The sequence below is a fragment of the Pseudophryne corroboree genome, chromosome 7 (genome assembly GCF_028390025.1).
Source record: "Pseudophryne corroboree isolate aPseCor3 chromosome 7, aPseCor3.hap2, whole genome shotgun sequence".
In the NCBI taxonomy this organism is placed as follows: Eukaryota; Metazoa; Chordata; class Amphibia; order Anura; family Myobatrachidae; genus Pseudophryne; species Pseudophryne corroboree.
The window spans coordinates 206,915,389-206,940,994 of record NC_086450.1 but is presented as its reverse complement, the minus strand read 5'-3'; the positions used below and the strand labels follow the sequence as shown (position 1 = coordinate 206,940,994).

Below are 25,606 nucleotides of genomic sequence, written 5' to 3'. Positions count from 1 at the left end.
TTCAGCAGGGCATGTCACCCACGGGGCTGAGGTTCCGGGATCGGCTTCAAAATCGAGTCCCCGGCTTGAAGGGGAGGGGAAGACGGCAACCTGCAGAGAGACAGGAGGTCTCTCCCGGCTCCGCAAGCACAATTTCTGTCAAGATGACGGGTGTGACACGGGAAGAGGCACTAATTGGGGTGGAATAGCAGCGGTAAAGGGGCTGAAGGGGCCCAATGATCTGGAACAAGCCAGAGCTCTAGTGAGGCACGACTTGTCCTGATGGCTGCCAAGCCACTCCCCCCATTTAGTATAATAAATTTTAATACTTTTCCGTAAATTATGTATGGACTTATATTCTCTAGATGCAGCCAGCAGCATTGTTGTTGGTTTAGCTGCAGAGGGGCAATGTCATATACAATGATATTGGAATTTTTGTAAAATTATCTGGTGATTTACAATCGACCATCGCTTGATAATTATCGGAGAACTTAATTTCCAAACTCATTAATTCTAGTTTGCCTATTTTGTTTATCTGTTACCATACATTTCCTATATCTATTTTCACATCCTTATCTCTTCTTCTAACCCCCTACCCCTACTCCTCGAGATTTTACTTAACTAACCCCTGCTCCCTATCTAGAATATATTGCACACTGTCTCTGTATTCATCCACACTGCTTATTGAGGTACCGCCCAAATCTTTCTCATACTGTTCTCCTAAATCTCCAAACGTTACATCCTATACCAGCTTCTAAACTATTTACTAAACTCTATCAACTTTTGCTCTCTTTCCAGTGTACCAAGTTTATATCCTAATTTGCTGGAAGTGTTTTAGTGGGCTGTCCATCCATCTCTAACTTTATCGGTGTTGATATGTAACATAACTGTGTCCTTCCCTGCTCCTCCTGATCTCAAACCCCAATCTATCTACAATAAGCCAAAGCCCTGAACTCCTTGGTGAAAGCAAGTGAAACATTACCCCATCTGTACTCCACTTATCTGTCCTCCAATCCTCAATGGTCACTTCTGGAATTGCTGCAGCAATGCTGCTCCAGAAAAGACTTACCCAAGAATAATAGGCAGATATTGGATAACAGTCCTGACACTCTACCCCTTCTTCTGCAACCCGATGAAAATTTACTTGGGTAGATTAAAAAATAAGATTAATGGGCGCTACACACTGGCAGATAATACTGAAAGATATGAACGATCGCGTTCATTAATGAACGAGATACCGTTCATATCTTTCAGTGTGTAGGCACCAGCGATGAACGATGCGCGGCCCCGTCGCTTGTGCATGCAGGCCAATATGGACGAGATCGTCCATATTTGCCTGCACTGCTATGGAGCCGGGTGACGGGAGGAGTAAAGAAGCTTCACGCCCCTCCAGCGCCGAATCGCCCGTCGGCCGTTTCCGCCGTCGGGCAGCTCGGCGGGGGATCGCACTGTGTGTAGAGCCCATAAGGTATTACAAAGAATGTTACTATTGGTGAGTTAGCTGCAAATCACTTATAGGTAACTAACCTAGATAGGGCTAGACATAATGCTTACCATACATGCGGCGAGATGTAATGGAGTCTGAGATCACCCGACATGCAGGATGCCAGCCAAACTCTGACAATTTTTTAAATGGGCAGTCATGTACAGGGCAAAACCATGTAATTAATTGCCCCTTTAAAAAAAAAACGTCCGAGTTCAGCCGACATGTCGGGTGAAGTCAGACTCCATTACTTCCTGCCCATGGTGGTTTTTAGTGATAAGACAAATGACCAAATACATTAATAATATTTCTGATTGCAGTCTTAATTTGCCTAATTCTGCTTCTCCTGTAGAGTGTGGGGTTTATTCGTATTGACGGCAGCACTTCATCAGCCGACCGCCAGTCTCTGTGCCAGAAATTCCAGTTCTCGGATAAGGTTTCTGTTGCTGTGTTGTCCATCACAGCTGCTAACATGGGTCTGACTCTGTCCTCTGCAGACTTGGTGGTATTTGCCGAGTTGTTTTGGAATCCTGGGGTGAGTGTTGTGTGTCGGTTACTAAAAAATAAAGTAGATCAAAGTGTGTGGTTGAAAAATGTAGAAACGTTGTACAAGTCAATACAGCAAACACCAGATACAGATGGATCATAGAAGCCACTTGTTACGTTCGTGATCTATTTGTAAACCTCATTATGGGTATGAAGACACAATTTTCATATAGGTTAGTTGGACTTTTGTGGGTAATGCATTTCAGGCAGTTGTAGAACTGCATGTACTTGTAATATTTGGGGGTAATTTCCAACTATTTGTAAATACTTCAACTAAAATACTGTATATAATCTGTGCACAACTAAATGTCTTAATGGTGCCACTTTATTTTATCATTGTATCTTTTAAAGGGGTTTTCCATGCAACCCGTACATTATCGGTTTGCTCGATAGAGTGGTACCTACATATAGCCAGGACCTTTGCTGGACAGCTGTGGTAATGCTTGGGCATTTCCAGAGCAGGAAAGGGATGTGGTTCAGCAACTGATTAAAGCAGAGCAGGTGTGCAGGACTCTTGTTGAGTCACAATGGATGATGTAAATATACCGTAGTTATTGCTTATCAATATTAAGAGAAAACACTATCCTATTATGTACAGTACACAAACATATTGTCCATACTAGTGTCTTTAACTTTGTGTAATTATCGTGTACTATTTATGAAGAACATAAATGAGAGTATGTCAAATCAGCGCTTTAGGACTGCTAAATAATCGTCTATGGTTCGTTACATATTTCTTGCTGTTTCTTGTTCTTTCCTGGAATTGTAGGTGTGCTATTGCCATTTCTGTACATTAGCTGAACTGCATTCCCAATCAGCCTCATGTTGTTGTAAATTGAACCCTATGGGGTTATTTTATTGGTTCCGAGTAGTCAGAAGAAGCGCGATTCTAGTTCTCGGCTGCAGATTCAAAGCAGCAATAATTTAAATGCCAGAACCAGGCCAGTTTTGCCATCTATTATTCCTGCTTTAAATCTGTATCCTAGATCTGAAAACTCATAACCCATCACATAACCCCTTCTTAAGTTGATTCAAAGAACTAGAGTTTACCACTCAATCCTTGAGTCCGTCTTGAGCAGTGAGCTACATCATGAACCAATAGCAAAAGTTGCCTTTCAGAGGCGATAAGAATGTCACCATTTCTAAAATCCAATCTCTCCCTAAGGGTATGATGCTGGCTTTGGGATGCCGGCGGTAAAAAGACCCACACTGGCATCCTGATGCTCAGTATCCAATCAGGGGTCTGGTAAGTATGCTTACCATCCCCCCCTAATCCTAATCCTCCCCAGTGGTGCCTAATCCTAACCCTCCCTTCCCCACACCCTAACCCTCCCTGCAGGTACCTAACCCCCCCTCCCCGCAGCCTAACCCAACCCCCCCTCTCCGCAGCCTAACCCTAACCCTTCTCCCGCAGCCTAAACCTAACTTTCCAACTCTTGCGGATAAAACATAGGAAACACCGGCATACTGCCATTTGGGACGTTTGCAGGTGGGATTCAAGCTTCGGCATTCCAAGTGATGTTGAAGTTTAGGTGCAACATTTTGGCCATGTGTCGGGATTCCGGCACCGTGATTTCGAGCGCCGGTATCCAGACCGCTGGCATCCTGACCGCATTCCCTCGCTAACACAGACAGTTTCTATAGACTGTAAAATACAATAAAAAGGTCACTGAACCAAAATGCAAATATTTAAATGGACGTTATCTCTCTTAGTGGACATGTGTACGTCTACTTCTTAACTGGCTAATATTTTTTTCAAAAAATTGCTCAGTATTCTTATGCTTGAATTAGGATTAGAACATCTATTTAAAACCTATCCAACACATTTTTATAAAAAAAACAAAAAAAACAAATGAGTTTTATGGTAAGAACTTACCCTTGTTAAAACTCTTTCTGCGAGGTACACTGGGCTCCACAAGTCTGGACAATGAGGTGGAGAGTAGGATCTTGATCCGAGGCACCAACAGGCTCAAAGCTTTGACTGTTCCCAGAATGCACAGCGCCGCCTCCTATATCACCCCGCCTCCAAGCACAGGAGCTCAGTTTAGTTAACCAGCCCAATGCAGTAGCAGGAAAAGAGACGACAACGGTTAGTAGCCACATACACCACACTCTCACGACAAGAGAAGTGTCAGCGGCTAATGCCATATCAACCCAAAGAAGCTAAGTGCGTCAGGGTGGGTGCCTTGTGGAGCCCAGTGTACCTCGCAGAAAGAGTTTTAACAAGGGTAAGTTCTTACCATAAAACTCGTTTTCTGCAGCGGGGTACACTGGGCTCCACAAGTCTGGACAATGGGGATGTCCTAAAGCAGTTCCTTATGGGAGGGGACGCACTGTAGCGGGCACAAGAACCCGGCGTCCAAAGGAAGCATCCTGGGAAGCGGCAGTATCGAAGGTATAGAACCTTATGAACGTGTTCCCGGAGAACCACGTAGCCACCTTGCACAATTGATCAAGGGTCGCACCACGTTGGGTCGCCCAAGAAGGTCCAACAGACCAAGTAGAATGGGCCGTAATGTGAACAGGAGCTGACAGACCAGCCTTCACATAAGCATGCGCAATCACCATTCTAATCCACCTGGCCAGGGTCTGCTTGTGAGCAGGCCAACCATGTTTGTGAAATCCAAACAAAACAAAGAGAGAATCAGACTTTCGAATAGAAGCAGTTCTCTTCACATAGATACGGAGAGCCCGTACCACATCCAAAGACCGCTCTTTGGGAGACAAATCAGGAGAGACAAAAGCTGGGAACCACAATCTCCTGATTACGGTGGAACAAAGAAACCACCTTAGGTAAATATCCGGGACGAGTCCTAAGAAACGCACAGTCACGGTGAAAAATCAGATATGGGGAACTACAAGACAAGGCACCCAAATCCGACACTCTTCTAGCAGCGGCAATAGCCAGCAAGAACACCACCTTAAGGGAAAGCCATTTAAGGTCAGCTGAACCAAGAGGTTCAAATGGAGGCTCCTGCAACGCCTCCAAAACCACCGACAAGTCCCAAGGAGCCACATGCGGGACATAGGGAGGTTGGATACGCAACACACCCTGAGTGAAAGTATGAACATCAGGTAAAGTCGCAATTTTTCTCTGCAACCACACCGACAAGGCAGAAATATGAACCTTGAGGGAGACCAGACGCAGGCCTAAATCTAGTCCCTGCTGTAGAAAAGCCAAAAGTTTGGCTGTACTAAACTTGGAAGCGTCATAATGGTTAAATGCGCACCAAACAAAGTAGGAATGCCAGACCCGATGGTAAATCCGAGCAGAGGCCGGTTTCCGGGCCCGCAACATAGTTTTAATGATCTCTTCAGAAAAACCCTTAGCTCTTAAGACGGAAGCTTCAAGAGCCACACCGTCAAAGACAGCCAGGCTAGGTCCTGGTAGACACAGGGGCCCTGAACGAGGAGGTCTGGGCGTTGTGGAAGTAGAAGGGGACGCTCTGACGATAGGCCTTGCAGGTCTGAGAACCAGTGCCGTTTGGGCCACGCCGAAGCTATGAGAAGCAGATTTCCTTTTTCTTGCTTGAACTTCCGAATTACCCTGGGCAGGAGTGACACCAGAGGGAACACGTACGGCAGCCGAAACCTCCACGGCACTGCCAGCGCATCCACGAATGCTGCTTGAGGATCCCTTGTTCTTGCTCCGAAGACCGGAACCTTGTGATTGTGTCGAGACGCCATCAGATCCACATCTGGAAGACCCCACCTTTACACGAGGAGTTGAAACACTTCTGGATGGAGGCCCCACTCGCCGGCATGCACGTCCTGACGACTGAGAAAGTCCGCTTCCCAATTCAGGACTCCCGGAATGAATATTGCCGATATGGCCGGTAGAGGGCGTTCTGCCCAACGTAGAATCCGTGAGGCTTCCTTCATTGCCAAACGGCTTCAAGTGCCGCCTTGATGATTTATGTAAGCCACTCTGGTGGCGTTGTCCGACTGTACTTGAACAGGACGGTTCTGAATCAAATGCTGGGCTAGGTTCAACGCATTGAAGACCGCCCGCAATTCCAGAATGTTGATCGAGAGGAGAGATTCCTCCTTGGTCCACCGACCCTGCAAGGAGTGCTGCTCCAGCACCGCGCCCCAACCTCTTAGACTGGCATCTGTCGTCAACAGGATCCAGTTGGATATCCAGAAGGGACGGCCTCTGCACAATTGTCGGTCCTGGAGCCACCAGAGCAGCGACAGATGGACCTCCGGAGTCAAAGAGATCATTTGAGACCTGATCCGGTGAGGCAGGCCGTCCCACTTGGCTAGAATCAGCTTCTGGAGGGGGCGAGAATGGAATTGAGCATACTCCACCATGTCGAATGCTGATACCATGAGGCCCAGCACCTGCATTGCTGAATGTATCGACACTTGCGGACGAGAAAGGAAGCAACGAATCCTGTCCTGAAGTTTCAGGACTTTCTCCTGAGACAAGAACAACCTCTGGTTGTGAGTGTCCAACAGCGCTCCCAGATGCACCATGCTCTGAGCAGGGACCAGGGAGGATTTCTTCCAGTTGATGAGCCACCCGTGGGCTTGTAGAAACCGGACCGTCATATCCAGATGACGCAGGAGAAGATCTGGGGAATTTGCCAGGATTAACAAGTCATCCAGATACGGCAGTATCCTGACCCCTTGACGGCGGAGTACCACCGTCATCACCGCCATGACTTCGGTGAAGACTCGCGGAGCCGTTGTTAAACCAAAAGGTAACGCCCGAAACTGGTAATGGAGGTTGCCAATAGCGAACCTCAGGTATTGTTGATGTGACACTGCTATAGGAATATGCAGGTAAGCATCCTGTATGTCCAGGGAGACCATGTAGTCCCCAGGTTCCAAGGCCAGAACTATGGAGCGAAGGGTTTCCATACGGAACTTGGAAACCTTCACAAACTTGTTCAGTGCCTTGAGGTTTTGAATGGGCCGGGAGGACCCATTCGGTTTCAGGACTAGAAACAGCTGAGAATAGTACCCCCGGCCCCTCTGAGCAAGAGGCACCTGTGCTACGACTCCTGTATCCAGGAGGGTCTGTACCACCGAATGCAGAGTGTTTGCCTTTGTCTGGTCCGACGGGACGTCTGTCTGGCAAAATCGATGAGGGGGTCGGTTTTTGAAGGCTATGGCGTAACCTCGAGTGACGACTTCCCGTACCCAGGCATCTGAAGTGGTTTTCAACCATTCCTGGGTATACCCTAGAAGCCAGGCCCCCCACCCTGGGATCCCCCAGGGGGAGGCCCGTCCCGTCATTTGGCAGGCCAGGCTCTTTTGGGCTTCGGCTTACCAGGTTTGGAAGTGTGGGCCTGCTTATGGTACGCCTGACCTTTTGCTTTACCTGAAGGACGAAAGGGGCGAAAGGACGTGCCTTTGGCATTCGGCACAGAAGGAGCTGTATTAGGCAGACAGGCAGTTTTGGCAGTAGCCAAGTCAGCCACTATCTTATTTAAGTCCTCCCCAAACAGAATATCCCCCTTGAAAAGGGAGTACCTCCAGGGTTTTTCTAGAGTCCAGATCCACAGCAAGGATCTCAGCCACAATATCCTGCGAGCCAGGACTGACGTAGTAGAGGCCTTGGCTGCTAGGATACCGGCATCAGAAGCCGCCTCTTTAATATAGCGAGAAGCTGTGACAATATATGACAAGCATTGTCTAGCATGGTCAGAGGAGATTTCAGCTTCTAACTCCAAGGCCCATGCTTCAATAGCCTCTGCCGCCCATGTATTTGCAATAGTGGGCCTTTGTGCAGCACCCGTGAGGGTGTAAATCGCTTTTAGATAACCCTCCACACGTTTATCCGTAGGCTCTTTTAGAGACGTGACGGTAGTGACCGGTAGAGCTGAGGAAACCACCATCCTAGCCACATGTGAGTCTACTTCTTTTGAGGCAGCAACTTCTTTTGAGGCACAAAATTCGTACCCGGGCTTTGCCAGGGTTCCTGACGTATATCCACTAGGTGGTCAGAGTGAGGTAAAACTTGTTTAATCACCTTCTGACGCTTGAACGTATCTGTTTTTTTAGGAGGAACGGATGGCTCGTGATCATCCGTAATCTGCAGAATTAACTTAATAGCCTCCAAAAGATCAGGAACATCCACATGTGAACTACCCTCCCCATCAGCCGTATCTGAGTCAGAACCTGTGGGGTCAGTGTATGTGCTGTCTTCATCAGACGAGGTGTCAGTGACAGCAGTGGATTGTGAGGAGACGAGCGCTCGCTTAGAGGACCTCTTGGACTTAGGCGAGAGATGGTCAGACTTTTTTGTAGTCAGGGACTGGTTCAACTTCTTTAATTGAGCAGATAAATCATCCGCCCACGGCGGGTTAGCTGGTATCCGTTCACATGGTCGACCATGTTATGGTCGACTGTCATTAGGTCGACCACTATTGGTCGACATTGACATGGTCGACACATGAAAATGGTCGACTCGTGAAAGGTCGACATTGAAAAGGTCGACATGAGTTTTTTAACTTTTTTTTCTTTTGGGGAACTTTTCCATACTTTACGATCCACGTGGACTACGATTAGAACGGTAATCTATGCCGAGCGAAGCGGTAGCGGAGCGAAGGCACCATGCCCGAAGCGTGGCGAGCGAAGCGAGCCATGCGAGGGGACGCGGTGCACTAATTGGGGTTCCCAGTCACTTTACGCAATTAACAACACCAAAAAAAGTTTAAAAAAATCATGTCGACCTTTTCATGTGTCGACCTTTTCATGTGTCGACAATTTCCATGTGTCGACCATGTGTCCATGTCGACCAATAGTGGTCGACCTAATGACTGTCGACCATAACATGGCCGACCATTCATACCGGAACCGGGTTGCCAAGGAGACGAAACGCGTTGACGCCCACTTTCCGAAGTTCAGCTGTTCGGCACTACCTGCTGACCTATCTTGCCAAACGGTCTCACAGCCAACGATCTTCACAGCTATATCCCATCACGGCTTGGTTACACGCCGGGCGCTCCGGCCAGCGGCTCTGGGCGAGGGCGCTGACATCCGTCCAGGTGCTGTGCTGCAGACGTCAGGTTCTCTGTCTACCCGTACCGAGTGAGTGATATTGGCCGCTGCAGTGAGGTCTAACACCCGGCTTGAGGAGATTACCATTATCACAGACGTCCAGTTTTCCGCTCACCTGTACCGAATGACTGCTACTGGCCTCCGCAGTGAGGTCTAACACCCGGTTTGAGGAGGTGGGTTCTTTGGAGATCTTCACACAGGTCAATAAGAACCATTTTTATCCGGAATTCAGCCGTGAAAAATATACGGCCTTTTCCAAACCAGCTTCAATCAGTTCAATTAACTGCATACCCATCTATGTGCACATATATTAACGGATCCTGCTTATCCATACTCACAGAAATCTGCACACGGGTAATTATACCTCAATATATACAAAAGTTAATTACTAAATAAAGCCGTGATTATTTTTACGAGACATTTATTAATCACTGGGACGCCAGTGTACTTTCATTCATTTTTTAGTAATATAACAAAGATATCTTATCTCATTATATGCTATACTAATTGTGATTATAAATTAATTGTTGCCTAATACATGCTGCTTATTCTGTATGAAATGTATACCGCTTTTTAAATATTAGATAAAAAATTTTTTGTTATACCTTCACAGTTCTACTGAGTCAATTATTCTATATGACAGACTGCACACTATAGTTTAACCTGATACAGTGGTTATATAGCGCAGAGTATACTATATATAACAAAGATTCACATCAAAGTGCATCGAAGTATACAATCAATAAGATCCATAACATGAGGTATACAATCAGTAAGATACATAGCGTGAACACTTATTTATCAAGCAATAAGTGCAAAGCAGCATTGTGATCTAATATAAGAACCAAGGTATACATATGAGTCATGATAAAGTGTCTTTTAAGTATTGAAAACAAACAAAATGAGCCCGGATCCATGCCCTCACAGTATCTACACCCATTCTCTCCCAGAGCGAGACCTTGTGATCCCCCCTAAACTAAATATAGAAGAAAAAAAAAACTAACCATCCACAAGTGTAATTGGGGGGTCCTGGCCATAAACCCTAGTTTCGTACCAGAGTGTTGTGAAAACATCTCCATACCTGTTCCTTTAATGGGCGGGACAGGGTTTCTATATAGCTTTCCCATGTCTCGAAAAATTTTATGGTAAACCTTTCCTTTTGTAAAGTGGCCTCCAGCCATTCCATTCTGAAAATATGAAAGATCTTCCCCAGAAAAAGTGATATTGGTGGGGCCGAGGGCTGTAGCCACATCTGTAGAATACATTTTTTAGCTGCTGCAGAAATTATCATCAGCAATTTTGTAACGCCCTGTGCCATCCTAGTTCCTTCCGGCATTACACCAAATATTGCCCATTCAGGAGTAAGTGGTAAATAATTAACTAGGTGTTGAGTAACATATCTCCATATCTGGACCCAGAATCTCCGGATTATGGGGCACCCCCATAAGCAGTGAAATAGCTCAGCCCGTTGAATATCTCTTTGCTATTTCTCTGACGTCCTAGTGGATGCTGGGGACTCCGTAAGGACCATGGGGATATAGCGGCTCCGCAGGAGACAGGGCACAATAATAAAAGCTTTAGGATCAGGTGGTGTGCACTGGCTCCTCCCCCTATGACCCTCCTCCAAGCCTCAGTTAGATTTTTGTGCCCGACGAGAAGGGTGCAATCTAGGTGGCTCTCCTGAGCTGCTTAGAATAAAAGGTGGACGATGTTGGTGAGGAGGCGGAGCAAATTGCCTGTATTGGTGATGTCACTCTCTAGGGAGTCGACACCGGAATGGATGGCTTATTTAGGAATTACGTGATAATGTCAACACGCTGCAAGGTCGGTTGACGACATGAGACTGCCGGCAAACAAATTTAGTACCTGTCCAGGCGTCTCAGACACCGTCAGGGGCTTGTAAAAACGCCCATTTACCTCAGTCGGTCGACACAGACACGGACACTGACTCCAGTGTCGACGGTGAAGAAACAAACGTATTTTCCTTTAGGGCCACACGTTTCATGTTAAGGGCAATGAAGGAGGTGTTACATATTTCTGATACTACAAGTACCACAAATAAGGGTATTATGTAGGGTGTGAATAAACTACTTGTAGTTTTTCCTGAATCAGATAAATTAAATGAAGTGTGTGATGATACGTGGGTTTCCTCCGATAGAAAATTATTGGCGGTATACCTTTTCCCGCCAGAAGTCAGGGCGAGTTGGGAAACACACCTTAGGGTGGATAAGGCGCTCACACGCTTATAAAAACAAGGGGCGTTACCGTCTCCAGATACGGCAGCCCTCAAGGAGCCAGCTGATAGGAAGCTGAAAAATATCCTAAAAGTATATACACACATACTGGTGTTATACTACGACCAGCAATCGCCTCAGCCTGGATGTGCAGCGCTGAGGGGGCTTGGTCGGATTTCCTGACTGAAAATATTGATACCCTTGACAGGGACAAGATTTTATTGACTATAGATGCAGTTCTATATATGCGAGATGCGCAGAGGGATATTTGCATTCTGGCATCAAGAGTAAATGTGATGTCCATATCTGCCAGACGAAGACACGACAGTGGTCAGGTGATGCAGATTCCAGACGGCACATGGAAGTATTGCCGTATAAAGGGGCGGTCCATCGGACCTGGTGGCCATGGCAACAGCTGAAAAATCCACCTTTTGTTACCCCAAGTCACATCTCAGCAGAAAAGGACACAGTCTTTTCAGTCTCAGTCCTTTCGTCCCCATAAGGGCAGGCGGGCAAAAGGGCCAGTCATATCTGCCCAGGGGTAGAGGAAAGGGAAGAAGACTGCAGCAGGCAGCCCATTCCCAGGAACAGAAGCCCTCCACAGCTTCTGCCAAGTCCGCAGCATGACGCTGGGGCCGTACAAGCGGACTCAGGTGCGGTAGGGGGTCAGCTCAAGAGTTTCAGCACGCAGGGGGCTCACTCACAAGTGGACTCCTGGATCCTACACGTAGTATCCCAGGTGTACATTGGAAATTCGAGACGTCTCCCCCTCACAAGTTCCTGAAGTCTGCTTTACCAACGTCTCCCTCCGACAGGGAGGCAGTATTGGGAACAATTCACAGGCTGTATTCCCAGCAGGTGATAATCAAAGTACCCCTTCTACAACAAGGGAAGGGGTATTATTCCACACTATATTGTGGTACTGAAGCCAGACGGCTCGGTGAGATCTGAAATATTTGAACACTTACATACAAGCGTTCAAATCAAGATGGAGTCACTCAGAGTAGTGATAGCGAACCAGGAAGAAGGGGACGATATGGTGTCACTGGATATCAGGGACGCTTACCTACATGTCCAAATTTGCCTTCTCACCAAGGGTACCTCAGGTTCGTGGTACAGAACTGTCACTATCAGTTCAGACGCTGCCGTTTGGATTGTCCACGGCACCCCGGGTCTTTACCAAGGTAATGGCCGAAATGATGATTCTTCTTAAAAGAAATATGGACGCTTTCCTGATAAGGGCAAGGTCCAGAGAACAGTTGGAGGTCGGAGTAGCACTATCTTAAGTAGTTCTACGACAGCACGAGTGGATTCTAAATATTCCAAAATCGCAGTTTTTTCCGACGACATGTCTACTGTTCCTAGGGATGATTCTGGACACAGTCCAAAAAAGGATGTTTTCTCCCGGAGAAGAAAGCCAGGGAGTTATCCGAGCTAGTCAGGAACCTCCTAAAACCAGGAAAAGTATCAGTGCATCATTGCACAAGGATCCTGTGAAAAATGGTGTTTTCTTACAAAGCGATCCCATTCGGTAGATTTCACGCAAGAACCTTTCCGTGGGATCTGCTGGAAAAATGGTCCGGATCGCATCTTCAGATGCATCAGCGGATAACCCTGTCTCCAAGGACAAGGGTGTTTCTTCTGCGGTGGCTGCAGAGTGCTCATCTATGAAAGGGCCGCAGATTCGGCATTCAGGACTGGGTCCTGGTGACCACGGATGCCAGCCTGAGTGGCTGGGGAGCAGTCACACAAGGAAAAAATTTCCAGAGAGTGTGATCAAGTCTGGAGACTTCTCTCCACATAAATATACTGGAGCTAAGGGCAATTTACAATGCTCTAAGCTTAGCAAGACCTCTGCTTCAAGGTCAGCCGGTATTGATCCAGGGACAACATCACGGCAGTCGCCCACGTAAACAGACAGGGCGGCACAAGAAGCAGGAGGGAAATGGCAGAAACTACAAGGATTCTTCGCTGGGCGAAAAATCATGTGATAACACTCTCAGCAGTGTTCATTCCGGGAGTGGAAAACTGGGAAGCAGACTTCCTCAGCATGCATGACCTCCACCCGGGAGAGTGGGGACTTCATCGGGAAGTCTTCCACATGATTGTAAACCGTTGGGAAAAACCAAAGGTGGACATGATGGCGTCCCGCCTGAACAAAAAACTAGACAGATATTGCGCCAGGTCAAGGGACCCTCAGGCAATAGCGGTGGACGCTCTGGTAACACTGTGGGTGTACCAGTCAGAGTATGTGTTCCCTCCTATGCCTCTCATACCAAAAGTACTGAGAATCATAAGAGGGAGATGAGTAAGAACGATACTCGTGGTTCCGGATTGGCCAAGAAGGACTTGGTACCCGAAACTTCAAGAGATGTTCACGGAAGACCCGTGGCCTCTACCTTTAAGAAAGGACCTGCTCCAGCAGGGGCCTTGTCTGTTCCAAGACTTACCGCGGCCGCGTTTGACGGCATGGCGGTTGAACGCCGGATCCTGAAAGGGCATTCCAGATGAAGTCATCCCTACCCTGGTCGAAGACAGGAAGGATGTAACCGCAAAACATTTTCACCGCATTTGGTGAAGATATGTTGCGTGGTGTGAGGCCAAGAAGGCCCCTACAGAGGAATTCCAACTGGGTCGTTTCCTACATTTCCTGAAAACAGGACTGTCTATGGGCCTAAAATTAGGGTCCATTAAGGTTCAAATTTCGGCCCTGTCGAATTTCTTCCAGAAAGAACTGGCTTTAGTGCCTGACGTTCAGATGTTTGTAAAAGGGGTACTGCATATACAGCCTCCTTTTGTGCCCCAGTGGCACCTTGGGATCTCAATGTTGTTTTGAGTTTCCTAAAGTCACATTGGTTTGAACCACTCACCACTGTGGACTTAAAATATCTCACATGGAAAGTGACGATGCTATTAGCCCTGGCTTCAGCCAGGCGTGTGTCAGAATTGGCGGCTTTATCATATATAAAGCCCTTACTTAATTTTTCATTCTGACAGGGCAGAATTGAGGACTCGTCCTCAATTTCTCCTTAAGGTGTTTTCTGATTTTCACATGAACCAACCTATTGTGGTACCTGCGGGTACTAGGGACTTGGAGGACTCCAAGTTACTTGACGTTGTCAGGGCCCTGAAAAATGTTTCCAGGACGGCTGGAGTCAGAAAATCTGACTCGCTGTTTAGCCTGTATGCACCCAACAAGATGGGTGCTCCTGCTTCTAAGCAGACGATTGCTCGCTGGATTTGTAATACAATTCAGTTTACACATTCTGTGGCAGGCCTGCCACAGCCAAAATCTGTAAAAGCCCATTCCAAAAGGAAGGGGGCTCATCTTGGGCGACTGCCCGAGGGGTCTCGGCTTTACAACTTTGCCGAGCAGTTACTTGGTCAGGGGCAAACACGTTTGCTAAATTCTACAAATTTGATACCCTGGCTGAGGAGGACATGGAGTTCTCTCATTCGGTGCTGCAGGGTCATCCGCACTCTCCCGCCCGTTTGGGAGCTTTGGTATAATCCCCATGGTCCTTACGGAGTCCCCAGCATCCACTAGGACGTCAGAGAAAATAAGATTTTACTTACCGATAAATCTATTTCTCGTAGTCCGTAGTGGATGCTGGGCGCCCATCCCAAGTGCGGATTGTCTGCAATACTTGTACATAGTTATTGTTACAAAAATCGGGTTATTCTTGTTGTGAGCCGTCTTTTCAGAGGCTCCTTCGTTGTTATCATACTGTTAACTGGGTTCAGATCACAGGTTGTACGGTGTGATTGGTGTGGCTGGTATGAGTCTTACCCGGGATTCAATATCCTTCCTTATTATGCACGCTCGTCCGGGCACAGTATCCTAACTGAGGCTTGGAGGAGGGTCATAGGGGGAGGAGCCAGTGCACACCACCTGATCCTAAAGCTTTTATTATTGTGCCCTGTCTCCTGCGGAGCCGCTATATCCCCATGGTCCTTACGGAGTCCCCAGCATCCACTACGGACTACGAGAAATAGATTTATCGGTAAGTAAAATCTTATTTTTGATTGCGTATAGCAAGGTAGGGTGGAGAAAACCCTCTTAGTGACTTCCATCAATTCATGACAAGCCAAGATGTGTCTGCACTGGGGACCACTCATATATCTACATGTCCCCTCTAACGACACAGCTAGCAGTGCTGCTTCTGTATAGCCATTGTTCTATCATGTAATTCCATGTGCTAATAATATGGTTACATATTACTATATTTTAAATAGGATTTTAATTACCTACCGGTAAATCCTTTTCTCGTAGTCCGTAGAGTATGCTGGGGTCCACATTAGTACCATGGGGTATAGACGGGTCCACTAGGAGCCATTGGCACTTTAAGAGTTTGAGAGTGTGGCCCTCTATGCCCCTCCTACCAGACTCAGTATAGAAACTGTGCCCGAGGAGACGAACAACTTAAAGAGAAGGATTTTACACAGATAGTGGCGAGATTCATACCAGCTCACACATACAAGGCAAACCAAGCTATCCTGCTTAAAAACTCAGCAACGGCTGAACAAGATTACTTAACCAAGTAACAAAACAGTACTTAACCAAGAACTAAGCAGTACTGAACTAAGTAACCACTGCAGGATCACGAAGCGCTGGGCGGGCGCCCAGCATCCTCTACGGACTACGAGAAAAGGATTTACCGGTAGGTAATTAAAATCTTACGTCTTAGAGGATGCTGGGGTCCACATTAGTACCATGGGGATGTTCCAAAGCTCCTGCAGAACTGATTGACCAAACTTCAGGTCCTCAGCGGCCAAGGTATCGAATTTGTAGAACTTTGCAAACGTGTTCGACCCCGACCAAGTAGCCGCTCAGCAAAACTGTAAAGCCGAGACACCCCGGGCAGCCACCCAGGAAGAACCCACCTTACGAGTAGAGTGGGCCTTAACTGACGTAGGACATGGCAATCCTGCCGTAGAATACACATGCTGGATAGTGAACCTGATCCAGCGAGAGATCATCTGCTTAGAATCAGGACACCCAAACCTTTTGGGATCATACAGGACAGACAGTGAGTTCGATTTTCTGTGTCGAGTAGTCCTCTTCACATAGATTTTCAGAGCCCTTACAACATCCAAGGACTTTGATGAAATTGAGCAGTCAGTAGCAACTGGCACCACAATAGGTTGGTTGATATGAAATGCTGACACAACCTTCGGAAAGGAACTGATGACGTGTCCGGAGCTCAGCTCTATCGTCATGGAAGATCAATTAGGGGCTTTTACAAGACAAAGTCTCCAGCTCTGACACACGCCTAGCAAAAGCTAAGGCCAACAAAGTGACAGCCTTCCATGTGAGAAACTTGACCTCAACCTCCTGTAGAGGTTCGAACCAATCCAATTGGAGAAACTGCAGCACCACGTTAAGAACCCATGGTGCCGTAGGCAGCACAAAGGGAGGCTGGATGTGCAGAACCCCTTTCAAAAAGGTCTGAACCTCCAGGAGGGAAGCCAACTGTTTCTGGAAGAAAATGGATAGGGTCGAAATCTGAATCTTTACGGATCCCAACCTCAGGCCCATATCCACACCTGCTTGCAGGAAGAGGAGAAACTGTCCCAGTTGAAACTTCACCGTAGGAAGCTTCTTAGACTCACACCAAGATACATATTTTTTCCAAATACGATGGTAATGTTTAGACGTTACTCCTTTCCTAGCCTGTATCAGGGTAGGAATAACCCTGTTCGGAATGCCCTTCCGAGCTAATATCTGGCGTTCAACCTCCATGCCGTCAAACGTAGCCACGGTAAGTCTTGATAAGCGAACGCCCCCTGCTGCAGCAGGTCTTCCCGAAGAGGAAGAGGCCTCGGCTCTTCTAGCAGTAGATCCAGAAGATCCGCGTACCAAGCCCTTCTTGGCCAGTCCGGAGCAATGAGGATTGCCTTAACTTTTGTTCTCCTTATGAGCTTTAGAACTCTTGGAGTGAGTGGAAGTGGAGGAAACACGTACACCGACTGGAACACCCACGGAGTCACCAGGGTGTCCACTGCCACGGCTTGCGGGTCCCTCGACCTGGAACAATACCGCCTAAGCTTCTTGTTGAGACGAGAGGCCATCATGTCTATTTGAGGTACACCCCAAAGATCTGTTACCTCCATGAATACCTCCGGATGGAGTCCCCACTCTCCTGGATGGAGATCATGTCTGCTGAGGAAGTCCGCTTCCCAATTGTCCACTCCCGGAATGAAGATTGCTGACAGCGCCAACGCGTGTTTTTCCGCCCAGAGGATGATTCTTGTTACCTCTGACATTGCAGCTCTGTTCTAAGTTCCGCCCTGTCAGTTTATGTAAGCCACTGTCGTTACATTGTCTGACTGCACTTGAATGGCTCGATCTCGCAGAAGATGGGCCGCCTGGAGAAGACCGTTCCAGAATGTTTATTGGTAGGCTGGATTCCAGTCTTGACCACCTTCCTTGGAAGGTTTCCCCTTGAGTGACTGCGCCCCAGCCCCGGAGACTTGCATCCGTGGTTAGAAGGATCCAGTCCTGAATCCCGAACCTGCGGCCCTCCAGAAGGTGAGGTAGTTGTAGCCACCAGAGGAGTGAAATCCTGGCTTTCGGCAACAGATGTATTCTCCGGTGATCTCGACCACTTGTCCTGGAGATCCAGTTGGAAGGAGCATGAAACCTTCCGTACTGTAGAGCCTCGTAAGAGGCCACTATCTTCCCCAGAAGGCGAATGCACTGATGAACCGAAACCCAGGCTGGCTTCAAGACAGCCTGACCATTGTTTGTATCACCAACGCTTTCTCCTCCAGAAGAAACATCCTCTGAATCTCTGTGTCGAGGATCATTCCCAGAAAAGACAACCTCCTGATGTTCCAAATGTGATTTTGGAAGATTCAGGATCCAACCATGTTCCCTGAGCAGATGAGTCGTGAGAACAATGGACTGCAACAACCTCTCCCTGGACGATGCCTTTATCAGCAGATCGTCCAGATATGGGATTATGTTCACCCCCTGTTTGCGGAGGGGAACCATCATCTCTGCCATCACCTTGGTGAACTCCCTCGGTGCTGTGGAGAGGCCAAATGGCAGTGCCTGGAACTGATAGTGACAGTCTAACAGTGTGAATCGGAGATAAGCCTGATGCGGCGGCCAAATTGGAATGTGGAGGTACGCATCCTTGATATCCAGGGATACCAGGAACTCCCCCTCCTCCAGACCTGCGATCACCACTCTCAAAGACTCCATTTTGAATTTGAACTCCCTCAGATAGGGGTTCAACATTTTCAAATTCAAAATTGGTCTGACCGAACCATCCGGTTTCGGAACCACGAAAAGGTTCGAATAGTAACCCTTGTTTTGCATCTGAGGTGGAACTGGGACAATGACCTTTGACTTTTCCAATTTTTGGTTGGCTTCCTGTAGGACAGCCCTGTCTACCAGTAAACCTGGTAAGCCTGATTTGAAGAATCGGTGAGGCGGGAGTTCTTAAATCTCCAGCCTGCAACCCTGGGACACAATCTCCTGCACCCAGGGGTCCAGGCCGGACGACACCCACACGTGGCTGAACCAACTGAACCTCACCCCCACCGGCCCTTCCTCCAGGCCGTGCGGTCCACCTGAAGATTTTGATGTGGTCTTGGGAACCTGCAGTAGCAGGTTTTTGGGATTTTGCACGACTTCCTCTAAAGAAGGTGTTAGAAGGCTTGGCCTTTTTTGTTTTTGCTGTCCGAAAGGACTGTGATGGGAATGAAGACAAAGGTTTCTTCGTAGCAGGTGTAGCTGAGGGAAGAAAAGGTGACTTACCCGCAGTTGCCGTGGAAATCCACGCATCCAACGCTTCCCTAAATAGAGCCTGACCTGTGTATGGTAGGTTCTCCACACCTCTCCTGGATTCCGCGTCGGCAGACCATTGGCGTAGCCAGAGTCCTCTGCGTGCCGAAACAGACATAGAAGATATGACTCCACCATAAATCCAGCAGAATCCTGTATGTTACGTAAAAACAATTCAACGTCACTTTTATCCATTGAATCCAATTCCTCAAGTAACGTGCCTGACCACTTTACTATAGCTTTAGAGATCCATGCACAGGCAATAGTAGGTCACAATATCGCCCCTGAAGCTGTGTATATGGATTTGAGCGTAGTGTCAATTTTGCAATCAGCCGGTTCTTTTAACGCGGTAGATCCCGGGACAGGTAAAACCACCTTTTTTTTACAGTCTGGAAACAGATGCGTCAACTATGGGTGGGTTTTCCCATTTCTTTCTATCCTCCTCAGGAAAGGGAAAAGCAACCAGAACCTTTCTGGGGATCTGGAAGTTTTCCCAGGATTTCTCAAATATAGCGTTCAATTCTATAGACGCAGGGAAGGATAACGAGGCTTTATTATCCGTGAAGTAAGCCTCTTCAACCTGCTCAGGTGTTGCGTCAGTAAAATTCAACACATCTCTAATGGCCTCAATCATCAACTGCACCCCTTTTGCAAGAGATGCCGCACCCCTCAGCACATCCCCCTCACCATCTGCCTGTCAGAATCGGTATCCGTGTCATCTTGCATAATCTGGGCAAGAGCACGTTATTGAGAGTGTATGCTAGGGGCCCCTGGAACAGAACCGGACCATACAGCCATAGAGTTTTGTAAAACCTGAGTTGCTGTCTCAGTTTGCGCTACCCTAGTAGAAATCTGAGAGATCATACCCTTAAGAGAGGCTAACCACTCAGGCTCTTTAGCAGGAATCTGTGCTAAAACAGTTCAATCCTGATTACATGGAATGGGGTCATCCTGAGTTTACATATCCTCTGCAGCATATGACACAGAGCCCCTAGACATGGCCAGTTGGGGACAACAAACACTACACACACACACACGGAAAAAGCAGACAGAGTTTACCCCCAAGACTGCCAAGAGAGCCACAGAGATTGGAGCCAACCCACACACAGCGCTTTTTAGATATAAGAAAACCACTATCCAGTGCTTACTGTGCACCTTTATAGGTTACACAGTACATACACCGCCTCCCCAACCCCCCAACCCCCCCCCCCCCCCCCCCCTTCTACAAGCCCCTGTTACCCTACAAGATAGCTGGAGTCGATGAGGTGGAACAGCTCTCCCTGTCAGTGTCTCTGCATGCAGGAAAAATGGCGCTGAACACTGCTGGGTTCACTCTGAGGAGAAGCTCCGCCCCCTTCCATGGCGCTGCTTCCCGCTCTCTGGTTCTTTATACTGGCCTGAGGAATATCTGCTGGCAGTGATCCGGGGTCCCTGACAGGCTTCTGACCAGTGTAGCAGGGACGTGTGGTGAGCTAAATTGCTCAGGAGGCACTGGCTTGCACCAGAGCCAGATTTACATGCAATATATGAGCCAATGGGTACATGGGGGCATTATACACATGTACAGCAGTATAAACTCCTGAAAATTTTGTGAGTTTTGATTAGAGATGTGTGGAAAGGATACACAGGTGTGGCACTGCCTCACCTGCCATAGACTTTTTACACAGTTTTGGATATAAAAATGATTTGAATAATGCAAAGAAGATATTTCAAACATATTCTTTGTATTTTTCATATACTTTATACAGTAAAAACTCTGGCACGAACGTTAGTATGACGGGAAAGAATCTGCCTCACCCCACCGCACGTCACTGCAGTGTAGGGTGTAGGCAGTGGCGGATCTTGCCACGGGCAAGCAGGACTTTTGCCCGGGGCGCCGCCTTCCGGAGGGCGCCGGCGCCATCCGGAGGGCGCCGCACCATGGCAAGATCCTCCACTGTCAGTGTGCGCCCCAGCAGTGTCCCCCCGCTGTGCCCCCCCTCCCGCTGTGAGAAGGGAACCAGACGCTATGCGTCTGGTTTCCCTTCGTGGCGCTGGTCCTCCCCCGCTCTGAAGGGAATCAGACGCTAAGCGTCTAGTTTCCCTTCATGGAGAGGACCTTTGGTGTGCGGTGCGCGATGACGTCATCGCGCACCGCACAGCATTGTGGCATAGACGCTAGGGGTCATAATTGACCTCTAGCGCTTATGCTGTGCTTATGCTGTGCTGTGCCATAGATCCGAGGAGAAGAGCGGCGCCGGTCTGCAGGGTCTGGAAACAGTAGCGGGGTACAGTAATTATACTTTTTTTTTTTCATTTTTTTTTTCCAGCGGCGCTACAAATGGGGGGCGTGACTGACCACGCCCCCATGTTAAGCCACGCCCCTAACTTTTGCCCGGGGCGCCGCAAGGGCAAGAACCGGCCCTGGGTGTAGGCGCTGGCTCAGGTCGCGCCTCACAGCGCCGCACAATGTACCGCTGAGCCCCAGAGCGCAGTTAGCACTGCGCTCCCTACCCTGTTGCCGCCATCTTCACACCAGCTCCCCGCTTGCCAGGGGACCGGTGACTCACTCGCCACTGAAGTCTTCTGGCTCTGTAAGAGGGTGGCGGTATGCTGCGGGGGTGAGCGATCACCTGTGGCGGCGAACGTTCATTCCCCTCAGGAGCTCAATGTCCTGTCAGCAGAGATAGTGGCTCAGACCCCTTAGAGCGGACACTACTCACCCCCTTAGTCCCACGAAGCAGGGAGGCTGTTGCCAGCAGCCTCCCTGTGCCTAAACTCTATTAAAATAAAACAAAAACAGAGATTCTCCTATGGAGCTCCCCTAGCTGTGACCGGTTCCTTTGGGCACATTTTCTAAACTGAGTCTGGTAGGAGGGGCATAGAGGGAGGAGCCAGCCCACACTATCAAACTCTTAAAGTGCCAGTGGCTTCTAATGGACCCGTCTATACCCCATGGTACTAATGTGGACCCCAGCATCCTCTAGGACGTAAGAGAAAATTACATTAGTGGGGAGGTTTAGGTGAGTGCGTGCATCATGGTACAAACCGCATCTGCCACACTATATACAAACCGCATTTGCAGGCTGTGCCAGTTGAATCCTTCTGTCCATTTTCTTCATGTGTCTCTTAATTGGAGGAAGAGGAAAACCCACCATTCAGATATGAGAAGGGCCGTATGTCCTGTTAACTAACACGCACTTACTTATGTAATCATTTTAAGATTTATGGGTAAATGTAATAGTGTGCAGGATTCTGAAACTGACAAGATGTTGGTGAGTTAGCGGTCTTATTTAAAGCAACAGTGTTTAGAAAGACAAAACTGGTTGGTTTTACCTTACTAAACATTGCCGTGTTAAATGTGACTGTCCATAATGTCATCAGTCTCAGACCCCTACACCCTATTACAATTTCCATTTAGGGATTAAGATTAATATCAAAATTAGAAGGAGACAAATTGATTGAACAGCATTTAGTTATTAACCTAATCTCTATCTTCTGTTTGTATTTCGCTCTGTCTCCTTGTAAATTCCCAGTAAATTCACTTCTATTAACCAAAGTTTATTGTCTTAATGACTAGCAGGAATGGGCACAGATAACGTGAGTACAGGACCCCTAAAGGCCAGTACTGACGGGAGAGGTGTGTGCTGAACGATCTTAACTCAGACCGCTCAGCACACATCTCTCCCCCCCCCCCCCCTTGCTCAGCACAGTGTGATGTGTGCTGAGCGAGGGGGAGACGACGGGGGGCCGCTCACGTCACACAGCGCTGAAGTGAGCGACCCGCTAGATTGAGCCTGCATGCAGGCCAATCTAGCACCAGCGATAGCGACGCACTATCGCTGGGGGGGCATACACAGATTGCTTAGATTTAAAACACGGATCTCTCCGTGTGTACCCCCCTTAATGGCCAAATTTCAACTAATCTACTGTAGACAACAATGCACCTCTTGTGTGATTTCAGGTTGTCTGTGATTCCTAGAGGTTATGACATTTACACTGGAAACTCTGTTATATGTACAGGTGATATTCAGGTCGTAAATCAGAGGTCTTCACATACTTTCTCTTCCTAGGTCCTGATTCAAGCAGAAGATCGGGTCCACAGGATAGGCCAAACGAGTTCTGTGAATATTCATTACCTTGTAGCTAAAGGGACCGCAGATGACTACTTGTGGTAAGGAAAATATTATGAAAATAACTAAGTATTAATGGTTGTTATATGAACTGCCTTTGTGGCAGGTTGTAACTGAATGATTTTCTTTATTAATTAGTATTTGATTATTAAGGTAGACGTAATGGTGCGTTTAATCACTTTCCAACAGGCCAATGATTCAGGAAAAAATGAAAGTTCTTGGCCAGGCCGGACTGTCTGAGACTAATTTTTCAGAAACAACAGAATCTACTGACTTTTTTTGTAAGGTAAGATGTGACCTATAAAACAGAACAATGAAATCCTCCCTGAGGTGTCTAGATACTAAAATGCCAGTCCGCAATTTCATACTGTAGTGAAATACATCTTCCTAAAGATGTTAAAATGCAGAGCCTCAGAAACAACCTAAGAACACAGAGAAAAAACATCAATGTTTTCTTCCCTATACCATCACAAATGTATCTAAACAGTGTAATTAAGAATGTGTGTGCTTTCTTTCTAGCACATATGGATAGTAAATAGCTGACACTTTTCCTGCAATAATGTTATGACGCACTTTGGTTGATTTGCGCTCACAGCATGTCATATCTATGTACTGTATTGTAAGAATGAATGTGGTGACCTCAGAATGTGTGTTTCATTCTCGTGTGATGTATGTAGAGAGTACAGTGCAGCAGGCACACATGCTGGCTGTGTTCTGCAGTATCTTTTCATGCACAGTATGAGACATTACGGGGAGCTTTGTAAACATTTACGAGCATAGTACCTATGCTGATAACCGGCAAGGGTGACCGTACGCTTTTTGTCCTCCTGATTTTGCAGCTAACCAGAATTAGGCTGCTGCCACTATGCAAGTAAACCCACAGCATTTGGTCTCCACACCACTGTGACAACTTACTGTACACTGGTTCAGTCAGCACATGAGTTGTATTCCCGAGGAGGATTGCTCCTGCCAGAAAAATATTGTAATTTATATACAGTAGTACTGTTTTTTTACACATGCAGCTATGCGACTTAAATTCACATTCCCAGGTCTCAGGTTTCTTCCTATAAAGTTAGAGAAAACATCACAGGGGATAGAAAATCATCCTGATCTACAGGGAGACCCTAGTTATATCCAGCTCCGACACTAGGGGCACTGTGGATGCATCTATTTCCTTTTCAGTAGAGAGCTTCAGGCACCTGCAATCAGTATTTTATATTTGCCACAAAGCATTAAAACGGTCTGCTCATTTGAAAACTGGTCTGATGCTTTTAGTTGAAATAAACTAGGGTGCGCATAGCAACTGCTAAAATTCAGGACATAGAGTCATTTCTAGTGCTAAGAAAAGCCGTGTCAATTACGCCACAGATCTATGATGAACAGATAGCTAATCTACTTTCTGTAGGTCTGTTCGCCAGACGAGGCCCTCCCAGCCCCACATAGAACATATTCTGATTACAAGCCATTAGCAATGACTTGGTCAGTAGCAATGATATTGCAAGCTTGAAGTATAGAATAAACTTTTAGCATCCCTCCATTAAATGCAGCTCTAATGTTTGCTAATATTAATCCGTTGTCTCCATGTTTCTTGCCACAGGACCCAAAACAGAAAACCATTTATGACCTATTCCAGAGGTCGTTCTCCCAGGAAAATGCTGGGGATGATATGGATGAAGCTCTGTTACTGGAGGCCTGTGAGGAAGTTGACCTAGAAATCCCAGCAGAGAGCCCGTGCAAGAAGAGGAAGATTGAAGATTACTTTTAAAAAATGTCTGCAAAATAAGAAAGTTTATTGTTTGATTGGAGAAAGAAAACCTTTATTGTATAGACCATTTTTGTATTATGTTAATTATATGCCATAATTAAAGATAAACAGTAGTATGATTTCTCTCTTCTTCACCTGAACTGGGACTGTGTCACAGGGAGGCAGAACACTGTAATCTGAAGCATATGGTAGTAGAAAAAATATATATAATTTTTTGCAGCAAGTAATTTTTATTACTCCATACAATTTTTCCAAACTTCCACAAGTATACAGGAAAAATGGGTAAAAATATCATACTATGCTGTTTATTTCTTTTAAACATATTTATATTAAAGCATGTACAAACAAATATCGACATGGAGACCTGCGTCTTAGTTGACAAATTAAAAAACAACTCAAAGCAGAAAAAGAGGTGGAAAAGAAAGCATGATTCACGGCTGCCGTACAGCATATTACGCAACTGCAATGGAAAAATAAGATTTTAAACCTACCAGTAAATCTTTTTCTCATAGTCCGTAGAGGATGCTGGGGACTCCGTAAGGACCATGGGGGATAGACGGGCTCCGCAGGAGACATGGGCACTTTAAGAAAGACTTTAGATCTGGGTGTGCACTGGCTCCTCTCTCTATGCCCCTTCTCCAGACCTCAGTTAGAGAAACTGTGCCCAGAGGAGACGGACAG

The 25,606-nt window shown here is 47.1% G+C and overlaps 1 protein-coding gene across 3 annotated transcripts in view; it reads left to right on the top strand.

The window, feature by feature from the left end:
* Positions 1-25,274, top strand: part of SMARCAL1 (SWI/SNF related, matrix associated, actin dependent regulator of chromatin, subfamily a like 1) — a 183,744-nt gene extending 158,470 nt beyond the window's left edge. For all 3 annotated transcript variants that reach the window (XM_063933956.1, XM_063933957.1, XM_063933958.1), the window contains 4 exons: positions 1,815-1,997; positions 23,101-23,201; positions 23,350-23,446; positions 24,758-25,274. In XM_063933956.1, coding sequence (XP_063790026.1) covers positions 1,815-1,997; positions 23,101-23,201; positions 23,350-23,446; positions 24,758-24,925 — 549 coding nt within the window. In that variant the 3' untranslated portion in view covers positions 24,926-25,274. The remainder of the gene's footprint in view (positions 1-1,814; positions 1,998-23,100; positions 23,202-23,349; positions 23,447-24,757) is intronic.
* The last annotated feature ends 332 nt before the right edge of the window (positions 25,275-25,606 follow it).